This window comes from Aquila chrysaetos, chromosome 7, assembly GCF_900496995.4.
Source record: "Aquila chrysaetos chrysaetos chromosome 7, bAquChr1.4, whole genome shotgun sequence".
Classification (NCBI taxonomy): domain Eukaryota; kingdom Metazoa; phylum Chordata; class Aves; order Accipitriformes; family Accipitridae; genus Aquila; species Aquila chrysaetos.
In genome coordinates this window covers 9076931-9089157 of record NC_044010.1, presented here as the reverse complement: position 1 = coordinate 9089157, position 12227 = coordinate 9076931, and the positions used below count along the sequence as shown (strand labels likewise).

At 41.6% G+C, this 12227-nt stretch overlaps 1 protein-coding gene across 1 annotated transcript; it reads right to left on the bottom strand.

Annotated features, from left to right (window-relative positions):
• Positions 1–2312: 2312 nt before the first annotated feature.
• LOC115344151 (PEST proteolytic signal containing nuclear protein) lies at positions 2313–11408 on the bottom strand. Its single transcript, XM_030021103.1, has 5 exons — positions 11277–11408; positions 7582–7802; positions 5521–5595; positions 5011–5066; positions 2313–4329 (listed from the first exon to the last, which is right to left on the bottom strand). The coding sequence occupies exons 1-5, from the start codon at positions 11329–11331 to the stop codon at positions 4200–4202; spliced, it is 537 nt and encodes a 178-aa protein (XP_029876963.1). The 5' UTR covers positions 11332–11408; the 3' UTR covers positions 2313–4199.
• Between the last annotated feature and the right edge of the window lie 819 nt (positions 11409–12227).

The following is a 12227-nucleotide window of genomic DNA, read 5'->3' as shown; positions in this document are numbered from 1 at the left end:
CTGGGTCACAAGATTAGCACAGGTTAAGACCTCACTATATGCCACTGAATCAAAGAGTACATACCCTAATTTCTAGCTGTGACAGTTACTGCCACTCTTACCTACTCTACCTAGCCTAAAGGGTAGCTGGCACATAAGTGCATCTATACTGCAAAAAAAGCGCACTGTAGAGTTTTAAGGTTTGCTTTGGTAACTAAATCTTGCTTAGACCCCCACTGCTCCAGACTTTTAAATGGAAGTTCATGAACAGAAATTTAACATGCTACATACAGAGTTCAAGTGTAACAGTTCACGTTTCATGCTTTTAATTCTATGGGTAACTATGCATCTACCCTGAAGCAATGGCTCCGCATTATTCAACAACACGAGCAGCTCTCCTAAGTAAGCATTATGTAGTTTTAAGATGCCAATATATCAAAATTAGAGAACAGTAGGAGATCCCTTCATTAATAGAAGAAATAAGGAAGGTGTTAATAGGATAAAGTAAAAAAGCAAATTGTTAGTTGTCCAATTTCTATGGTGCTCTAGCGCCTCTTGGCAGAGGAAGCAGACAAATTATCGTGATTTTAGAATGTAACCTTCCCTTCTGTAGCTTAAGGGCAAAACTAATAACCATTCCTCAATTAATAATTTTATAATGAATTAAAAAAACTCAACCTCTTTTTGCAGAAGACCTTTTAAGGCTACTAACTACACAGATAAAAAGCCTTGAAATTCTGTTGCTTCTCCAGATTTATCTTCTTATCTTACGGCAGCCTAGAAAGAGTTATAGTTACACCAGTGATTTCCAATAGTTTAAAGCTTCAGTTTGCCTCTTCAGGAAGCAGAAGACACCATTTTCTGAAAAGCTGACTTCTACTCCAAGCCTCCTCACAATGAAAGCTTTGGTAAAGCCACCCCCAGCACACAACACTCAGCACAGTCGCGTGGGTTCTGACAAGGAGGTACTCTACAAATCTGGCAGATGTAGAAATGGAGCACAATGGGCCTGAAGGCAGCTGTGGCTGCTGCCGTGGTGGTCATGTTAGGACACGATAGTTGGTTTCATCAAAGTTGGCTGAATACTGTAACTAACTGGGTCATCTATGACATGGGAGTAAGACCATGAAATTAAAATAGCATCCATCAGTCACCTTACAGACAAGCTAGTTGGGTACCTCTTTCTGCTGATAAAATCGAGATTCTGAGAATCTGGACAGCACACCCCCTATGCTTTTAAAGGAATGAAATTAGGTGTGTAAGGGGCTTACACCCCTTTTTTTTAATTATTATTATTTTAATATAGTTAGCATTAGATGAGTATGGATCCATTCACAACCCAGCAGGCTCAAACGCATCTAGCTGCAGGGTAGCACAGAGAAGGTTACCACGTAACTACTTAAATCTTCACCTTATGTCTTGAATGTTTTGCAAGCTGCTCAGGTGCTAAGTAAAGATTTACTGCTAAGCAAGCATAAGCCTTCTGAGATAAAACTTCACAAGTTACATGGATAGACATTTCAACCACTGATAGGTATACATACCTTGCTACACTAAGCAGCTAAAGGTCTCAGCATATCTCCAGGAAGCACCTAAGATAACTAAATCAGGTAGTTTACCATGACTTTTAGGATTCCTGAATATTCTGAGAAAAAGAACAAAAAAATTACACACACATCCCCCCCCCAAGACTATCTTCATACAAAGACCGTGACTACTGTAACAAAAGCCTAGAACTTCAAGTGAAGTTCTAGCTAACATTTGCCTTGATGATACTTTTCAGATCAGTTCTTTCTTGCAAGCATCAGACATTCAACACCAGCAGACACCCTTGTAGCTACAACATCAAGCTTGTTAGGCACTCAGACCTGAGTGGATTTAGGCCATCCTGATTGATTGATTGTCTTCGTGAAGCATAAGAAGGAACAGAACTCATACGCCGAGTAAGGCAGGATCTCTGCTCACCTTCAGCTGAGATCTAGAAGCTGCTGTAGTCTCTCACAAGGTCTAGGATTACATTTATTGACCATGAGAGTAAGAAAGATAAATATAACTTTTGCTCTCTCACTTGCATGGAAGGTATTTCCTAGCATGTCTGCTGTTCTGCTTAGCAATTTCCTAAAGGATTCTGAAGTACCAGGAAATTCTGTTGAAATTAATGTCTACTTCAGTCAAAGATGTGGAAGGCATTGCTGGTGGCAGGTTAACTAAAAAAGAATAGGTCTCAAAGTCATCCTCTTATTCAAAGTTCCCTTTTGCTTCTTCCTAATACAAGTGACCGAGACAGTAACCAGTAACTACTAAGGAGCAAGATAAAAGTTATTCACTGTGAATTACTACTATCTTAAAGGGATTTATTTCAACAAACATAACCACATGTGATAAAAGTAAGTGAAAAGCAAATGCTTCATTTTGCCTTGCCTGGTTCCAGTAATGCCCAAATCAGTTTTGGAAGTCTTGAAAGTCAGTTTTGAAAGAGTGTTTTGTTTTGTTTTAAATAAACCAAAGATTTCTGCTATGGAAAAAAATAATGTATACGTTTTTATGTTACGTTTATAACAAGGCTTTTAAAGAAAATAGTTACAGGTATTCAACTGCATCAGACTTCAAAAGAAGAAAGATTACACATACAATACAAAAATACAAAAAAATATTTTTTAGAACTTACAAACTCAAAAGTTTAAGTGGTCAGAGCTTTCCTAAAATAATAAAAAAAAAAAATACACTTCAAGATGCACTTTCCTTTCTGCACTCACAGGTTCAACTTTAGCATTAAGAAAGGTTTTAGAGGCAGGATGAAAGCAATTAACATATTGAATTCTATGACCAGTTCCAGGCTGAAATCAATGTAGTGGTTGACACTATCAGGTATTTTGAGTGTAAAAAGAACCTTATGTTTGTTGTTGTTGGGGGGGGGGGGGGTGTGTGTGTGAAGGTGGTGGTGTTGCTGTTGATAACTTTCTGTTTAACCAGTTCTGCTAGTAAAATGTTTTAAAAATATGTAATCTAAATTAGACTGAAATTTAGACAGTCGTTACTAGGTTTGAAATCCTACAGCAGTATGTTCTCCAGTACGAAAGCTAGGAAATTAAACTGACCAGACTAATGTCATTGTTGAAAATTACTGCAAAAGGCAGACAAGTAGGAAAAGGTTGAGTTTTATTTCTGAAGTTGACACTTGTTAGAAGTATGAGGACTGCAAATACAGTATCCTTCTTTAACCTGATAGTGTCCACTGAGGTCACAGGCATCAAGGCATTTTGTTTTAAATGGCAAGACAGGGAAAGTGCATCTCAGATTTTTCATACTTAAGCAGTGAGTTACTGATTTTTGGTGTGGCTTTTATTCCTTCTAGGCATAGTAAAGAAAAATATTTCAACCAAGTGTGAAGCTTAATGTACATTAGCTTGTCTTTTTGGTGGTGGTTTTTGTGTGCCACAAGGAAATGCTAACAAGCACTACTCAAGGCTAATGATTTAAGAGGAGCACACTGAAAATACTGATTTACTTTTGTAGTGAATATTCTTTACAGACTGTATCTAATATACAAACAAGGCCCATTCCCTTAGGGTGAAACAGGCCACAGAAGGTTACACATCCTACATGAAGTTTTAAACAAAATTAGAACTAAGTTACCAGAGCCACTCAGAGAAACATAATTCCTAGTTTGCAGAGACTTAACAAAAGGTGACTGCAGGGAGGAAAAAAAATCCAGGTTCTTATAATTTCCTGCATAAGTTTATATTCAAATGAATAGTCCAGTAACACTTCTAGCACAAGACAATGCTCACTCTCTTTAGCACTATCCCTAGGAGTCAACTGTTTCTCCTGTTATGAAGAGGGAGCCAGAAGTGAGAATGCGAGAGCATTCCATGTTAACCTGATTAAAGAGACAGTAACCTTTTTCATCCACCTTAATTAATCACTGACCAAAAAAAAAAAAAAAAAAATAAAATCTTAAAAAGGTACCACTCCAATTTCTTTATTATCTGTAACCTTTTGAAACTAATCACATGGAACTACAAAATTAGCAAATGCCTTGAAATCTGTATACAAAACATAAATTACCTCTAATTTCAAACTCAGTTATTAGTGTACCACTCAAAATCTTAAAAAAGTGGCTCCAAAGATAGTCTTATACCATTCTTAAAAAAGGAAACTGTTCCTTTAACGTTACACCCTCCCCTCCCCCCAAACACCCGACTCTCAATCCACATCATTTAGTTATTTTCTTGGTCATGGACATTTCCAAGATGAGATTTTATATTTCGTTCCCATAGCTTCTGGTTGTCAGAAAAACCATGCTTTCCTTTATTGAAGGAATTTGGTCCTGCTGAGGTTGGTGTATCCCTGTGAAAAGTAAAACAAGATCAGTTGAGAAAGTCAGTGCAACTATAGTAGTTTGTGCAACATGACACTGAAAACATCAATTTCAAGTCCAACCTGCGCCAGAAACTACCACACATTTCTTTCCGTTACATCAGGAGTCCTCACTATTAGCAACTGTAATCTGGCCACAGAACTGATCTCTCTGTAGCATGTCAAGACAGAGCAATGAGATGGGGCAGCAGAGGAGGTGGGAATGGCAGTAGCTGCTGCCAGCTGTGAAGAATTTGTTGCAAGGGCTACAAAATTGAGGATCCAAATTTGCTACTGGTGAAAAAAAACCCACTAAACAGTAGTGAGCCTCCAGAGGACTGACTTTAAAAGCAGTCTATCATGATAAACATCTTTAAAATATATATGCTCAAAATTAATCCCTAACTTAAGTGAAGCCTCCTCTGAAAGTGTCCCTGTTTACTTTAGGATTGGGCCTATACTGTAATGCAATAATGTAACTGTACTACTTTCAACCTACAGCTGAAACATTTGAAAATATCTTTATTAAAATTTTCTTCTTTCTGGAGAAAAACTTTTTGAACCTATTCTACCCTCCTGTATTTCTAAATCATCCGCAAGATCTGACCTGTGCTGGAGGAGGTATTCTCACGCACTTACCCTTCTCCAGACCGTAGTTAAAAGCTGACCTACCTTCCAATGTTCTTCATACGCATCTTGGCTTCTGGAGGCATTTCTTCTGGTTCACTCTACAGAGAGAAAGGAGGTTAGAGTGTGGCTGGGTGCTATCATCGGAACATTTCAAATGCCTGACAAGAAAAGGTACGGACTACAGCCCTACAGGAAAGCAAAGTGACTTAACACAAAATAGAGGTTCTACAAGGTTATAGAAAGAAATACAAATTCCTTTGCTCACCTCTGAGTAAGAAGGAGCAGTAGCACAACAATAAAATATTTAGCAAGCCAGAAGAAGCACAACTTTTCTTCACCTCCCCTTTACCAAGCCCAGAGAAAGCAACCATTAATTCAAATTATATTGTGCATCTCATTTTCAGGGAAAAGTTATCAGCGCTTTAATGATTTCTTGAACCAACACAGAGCTACAAAGCTGTACATTCTTAAACAGAAACACAAGAGATATGCCTAACTCTAACCCACACCAATGGTACTTTAAGTTGTGTTGATCACTGACTTATTACTCACATCTTCATCTTCATTGAAAGCTGCTGCTACGGAAAGGGTTTTTGGAGCAAGGGTTGGAACAGGCTCTTTAGGCTTCTGAAAAAGACCAAATGCACAAGTAAGTCTATTAACTCAAAAAAAGCTACCCTTGGTATTTTAAATATTTTGGTAAACTGAAGTCAAACGTCTTCACTGAAATGGGCAATGAGGGGTAAAGGTGGTTTTGTTTGAATCAAGCAGATAAAGGTTTCTCTCTAATGAAAAAGGAAAATGGCTGCTCATTTGTGCAAGATACACTCTGAAAAGCAAGCCGAGCCCTCTCATATTACAATTCCCCACAAGCAAGCCTTAACTTTCTAGCACACTGCAGGGGTATGCAGCCACTGGTGCATGACATGAACAATTAAATCAGAACCTGATTAAGTTGTGGTATTCAAAATTTTACTATGTCACTGTTTCTATTATTCTTTTGGAGTATTCTGATCCATCAATGCCAGGAAGATGAGGATGTTAATTTTCTTGTGTTTTAACAACGTGACAGCTTTCTGGCTTAACACAATTTAATACTTTAAAACTAGCATCAGTGTGCATCACACAGTCCAATTAATATAAGGCTCCTTCAAAAAGTATTATTTTGATTTCCAGTAAATACCTATTTAAAGTGTAAGAAGCTCTCAAACTCACAACTGTTACATGTAATACAGCAAAGATATCAAAAGTAACTTTAAGACCACTAAGAAAGCATTGAGTCATCAGTAACAGTTTGCTTCTACAATACTACCAATTATCTAAATCAATCATATACAGTGCTTCCTCCACTTTTACTTTATTGGTGATTATTTCATATAAACTCATAGTTTTGAAAATGATACTGCAGCAGAGTCCCTATGTGACTGTCTATAGCTATTCCTCACCAATAGTGTATAACGTATAAATACTGTGCCATTTTTTAAAGCATCAGCTCCACAGGAACAGGTAACATACTAAGGGAGTAAAAATTACTAAGAAGAAACAGGGTAAGTTTCAGCACTGTCCAATCTGGTGCACTGTCAGTCACCTACCAAATTCAGTCAGCCAGAAATCCTAAGCCAAATTTATTGCCACTGGGAGTATCTTTCTACATGAGAAATCGGAGCTTGCTAGTGGCTCAGAGAAGGCAGCTTTGTCAATTTTTCCAAAGTCTGAGCTGACCTGATTGCATTTATACCCTAGAACGCTGCCAGCTCACATCTCCCTCCCATCTCAAAATAACAGAGCACTCTTTTCATCTTTTGCAGATCCGTAAAATGCTGGCATTGCAGGTGCAAGGCTTTCATGATTACAGTTTGAATTTAATCCAGACAAGGATTTATAATGTATCCACCACAGTGGTACGTGGGAAGTGTAAATGAACAGTATTAAATAGAGAGGCAGCATCTGGCTTGTCCTTGCACAAGCTAGTAGAGGACTACTTTGGTAGTAAAGAGAAGCATCAGACTCGCATCTGAACAAGCACAAGGATACCTTGTACTGGACAATAAAGGGGATCAGAATTCTTAGAAACCAAGTAATGAAGCCTCAACTCTTGCATATAGTATAAATGAATGATGCTGACCTTGCAAAGAACAAGTGAAGTCATGAAAAATAAACTATACTTCACCATGCTAAAATAAGGTCTTTGGAGTGAAAGACAGCCTATTAAGCCATTTAGGAGAAGTATTTGCTTTCTTGTAGCTTTAAGCATCCTATGCAATGAAGCTTAACAGCACTCATTTCAAAGCAGCCTGAACAGTTTAACGAGTCTGCTCATTTCCCTCAGGAAATTATTCCAGACTTTTCAAATCTCATTACAAAATTATTCTGTATGTTCAAAGATCTACAGTTCATTTCAATCAAGTCTTATGCTTCCTGAGACAACTAACCTGGTATTAATCACCTTGAAGTACTTACACATGCACAACTAGCTGGCCCTGCAATGCTTTCTTAATCTTCTCCAAGGTACCCTCATGTAATTCAAGGCTTTCCTTCTGCAAGGAAGCCTCCCCAAAGTACTTCCCCCTTTGCCTCACTTTCCCTAAAATTAAAAGCCCTCAGACAACTTACATTTGCTCCTAGTTTGATGGATATTGCAGATGCCTTCTTTGCTGTCTGACTGCCTATGGAAAATCCAAACTTGGACATTTTGGCAGGAGCAGGCTTTGTGGTGAAGTCTTCAGCTTCTTCATTAGCTGCCCGTTTCTCTGCGCTGCGACTCGAACTTTCTCCTCCATTACTGGAAGAAACAGTCTTAGTTTTCACAGGTTTTTCTGCCTCTTCTTCAGGTCCTGGTGAAGTCGAAACAACTTACCAAGATGAGCTATTTTTACTGAGCAGATTGATGGGAGCAGCAACCTCAAAAAGCATTATACTTTGGGTGCAATAGGTAAGGTGTTTTTAGTGACAGCAGTTTCCACCAATGTACATTTAGTGGACAGCAAAACACAAAGAGGAGAAGAAACTGCAAGCACTCCACTACTTGTAAAGAACTTCTTGTGTATGAGCCAGGAAAACAATCTTGAAGCACCATCTCTTTATTTAGTATGGAAGTCAAAGTTCATGTAGTAAATTAAATGTAGATGACTAAACCTTTTTAGGGTTTAAGTTGCCATAGATAAACTTTCATAACTGGAATCTCAATTCCAAATCTAGAGCAGATAATCTAAGTTAAAATTAATTCTACTAATTTCTACAAAAACATGTCCATGCCAGTCTCTAGGCTTGTCTGGCACAACTCTAAAATCATGGAAGTGACTACAGTGAGGCCGGCTGTCTCAATCATGTTTCAAGTCACTGCTTGTCCGCATCTCATCTGTAATAAATCTGCCAAGCTCTGCTTGAGGAAGGAATCAGCACTAGAAAAACATATATATATATTTCACCTTTTCTGGTTTTGTATAAAGTCATGGAAAACATAGCAGCTGAACAATGATCCACAGAGAAAAAACACTCAAATCACATTTTCATTCCTATACACTTGGCTTCTTCAGCTACACCAAGAGACAAAGGTGTCCTTGGAAAACTCATACTGAACATAGTAAATGCTTCAGCAAAAATACATTTCTCTGCTGCTGCAATAAGCAAATCACTGCAGTAGCAGAAGGAAAAAAAAAACAACCACCCACGCACTGGGGAATGGACAGGGCAGTGCTCATACTATCAGTCTAAGAAAAACTGGAGTTAGCACCAGTTCCTTGTTATATCAAGTGGAGAACAGGACTCTCCATGCACAGCAAATTCAGACCATCAGGGAAGAAAGCTCTTTGCACTGCTCTCTAACAGCAGAAAGCCATTAAGTAAGACAGAGCAATGGGAGAGAAGCTAGTCTGAACCAGGGGTCAACAAGATTGTATGTAGCTCTAAGGAAAAAAAGGTAGCAAACAACATCAGGAGAAAGAAAAATTAGGGATACCATCTATACATATTTTTCTGCTATTTCCCAAATCATAAGCAGCAGAATATACCCTTTCTACCCCACTCTTCTAGCTATCAAGATAATAAGTGATTGGAACAAAAACTGATTTATTATTCACCTTTGGAAACATGGCAAATCACACAAAAAAACCCCTAAGAACTTTAATCAATTTCACTGTATTAAAAAATGGTACTAATCTGCACTGCTAGAAATTTGACACAGAAAATATAGCTATAAAAGTGAACAAACAAAGGAGGAAAGAGAAACAAGCAAAATTTACACAAGTGACCTTGGGTACTGGTTGCTGTCTTGGCACAGTTTCCCAAACAGCAGTCTGCAAGGCTACGAGAAGCTCTTTACAGCTTGTCCACGAAATCACATTAAACTGAATATTCAATTACAAGCCCGGTCTTGGTACACTAGAGACTGTAAGGTGATTCAAGGGTAGGTAGAAGATTCATTTGCCTTAACTGTTGGAACTGTGGGCCTAAAAGTCGTCTTTTTCATAAGATACAAAATCCACAGCAGCCCAAATCTCAGGGCACACTGGACCAGTCCAGGTTCCTAAGATAATGCTAGCTTGAAGCTAATTACACCACAGCTTGCTGCTTTGACTGCAAATTCTAGAATATTGCTAAGCACAAGATGAAGCCTAACACAATCTACCCACATCTGTTTTCTCACCAAAATATTAAACAGCTTCTCTCTCAAAATTAGCTCCTATCACCACATTCTGAATGTTACTCCTACAAGGCTCCACTTAGGATGAACTGTAGACTACTGAAAGAAATACTCTTACTTGCTGCAGGAGCTATAATGGGCATAGGACAATTGGGGTAGGTGGGGAGGGAGTCATTGTGCTGTTCTATTTCTGCAGGAGACAGAAATGCACAAGTATATTATCCATTAAACAGGTCTCTCCCATCTCCCATGCCAATGCATATATATTATCTAGAGGTGTCAAGGAGGTCATACTTCACCTATGGAAACCACCAGTACTATTTCAAAAACTAGTCTGACCAGCGCTCTTTTCACGGATCACAGTAACAAAAAGCTGTCCCACTTCACAGATGAGTTTTTCTCATGAGTATCAACTTCCACTATCTAGGTGGTTTAAGTGACAAGAGTGACAGTGCTAGTTGCACAGCATTTCAGGATCTCTTGCCCCTGGGAGTGTGACCATTGGCGGTGGCGGGAACAAACGAGTCACAACTAATTTAACTTTAAGGTGAACCCCACTGATCTTGGCAAAAGCTAAAGACTCTAAATTTGCTTCCAAAAATCATCAGGGAGTAACTATCTTTCCTTAGGGCCAATGTACCATAACTCATTAAGAACACATTTCAGCAAACCAAACAGTACACAAGACGGTATCGATAACTGACATACTGTTGCTGTCCAGTTACTGCATTACTAACACAAAAAAAAACCCCAAACCCAACCAACCAAAAAAACCCAAACAAAACAACCACCCCAAAAACAAAACCAACCAAACAACAGAGAACCAAGAGTCAAGGAACTACCTGAAATCAAGTATTAACATTCATATTTTAGTGGTTATCACAAATAACATTCACTGTTGAGGCTATCCTAATGGGTTTACAAGCTTGATTTAATCTTTCAACAGATCAAAGAAACGTTCTCTGCCTACAGATACACTTAAACCCCCAAAACAGGAAAGGGAAGCTTTATCTTTCCAAAGATGTCATCTTCTAAGTTTTAAGTCGGGGGAGGAAAGAAGGAAAGAAACATGATTAAAAATTTTAGGAGAACTGATAGTAAGTAGTACAGAAGATGACAGGAATATCCAGTCATAATATAAATAATAGAAAGGCAAACAGAACACTTGCAGATTGCTGCCAAGCAAAAAACCCAGGATGCTTAAAGCAGCAGATAAGGAATATACACTGTACCTATTTTTAAAAGGTACCCCAGCTGTTAAAAGCTAATCTTTAAGGCGCTGTCTTCATCCTTGCCAGCAGCAACAGTCAAATTTCTCTCAATACACGGCAGAAGTATTCCGTATATTTTTTACGGAGAGAGAAACAACGCATTTACATGGACAAGGAAAAGCCGGTAGATTTTTTTAAAAAGCTCCTGTAAGGCTGAGGCTAATCCTCGGGCGTGAGGACAGCGGGCCCAGACCTCGGCCTCTCCTCCAGCGCAGCCTCCTCAGGCCCGGGCCGCCCCCTCTCCCCGCAGGGCCGGGCACCGCACGGCCCAGCCCGGCCCGGCCCAGGCCTGCCCGGGCGGGGGCGGCACCCCTGGACCCCCCCCACCCCTGGACGACCGGCCCGGGCCCCCTGCCCACCCCGCAGCTACGCGGCGAGAGGCGCTACATGTTCACCTCCTCCGGGCTGCGGCCGCTTCGCCTTCTCCCCCTCAGCTCTGCCGTCCGCCATTTTCCCCCGCCTCCGCCTCCCGTGCCGCGCACGCGCGCCGCCCCGCCGCGGCTCTTCCAGCCCTCGGCCCTCCCCCGACCATAGAGATCGCGCGGGCGGAGGCCAGAGCGGCCACGCCGGCACCGCCTTCTACGGCGCAGCGGCAATGACGCTAGCGGAAGCGTTGCTCTCCGAACCGGCAGGGAAGGCGCGAAAGCTTGCAGTGACGCCGCTCTGACGCACGTCCGGCGGCTCGGCTCGGCCCGGGCGACGCGGCGGTGCGGTGCGGCGCTGCGCACGTGGATACCGCTTCCCTCCCGCGGGGCGGGAGGCTGGACGCGCAACGCGCAACGTCACCCCCCCCCACTGCCCTCTGACGTCACACGCGGAACCCCTACGTCACTGGCATCCAGAAGAACCACGTCCATGCCCAGGGCTGGTGGCTGCCACGCTCACTGCCATGCCCTCCCCACCGCTCACCGTTTAAAAATTATCTTCCACGTTTCACCAGCGTGACCCCAAGCACGCGATGACGTCATTTTCCCCCCTCCCCACAGCGCAAACCCGTTCACAGATCAGAAGAGGTTGTTTTTACGGAGAAACGGCAAATAACGGGAGGCACGCTCCAGCAGCGCGCGGCTCCGTGCCGTCCCTTCCTCGCGCGAGGAAGGCGAGGGTCTGTCCGAGCGAGGCGGCCGCGCGCTCCGGCAGCCGGTCCTGGCATTCGATGACGGGGAAGCTGGGAGGCAGCCCTCAGCCGCGCCTCAAGCGCTACCCCAGGGCGAAGCTTGGCGTACTTCCCAACCAGTGCGGCCGAAAGGAGGCCGGTCTTCCTCCGAGCCAGGGGTTCTCCATGCCCGGAGGCCCCTGTGCTTCACGGGCGGCGAAGGGCGGTACCGGGGTAGCACGTCCAACCC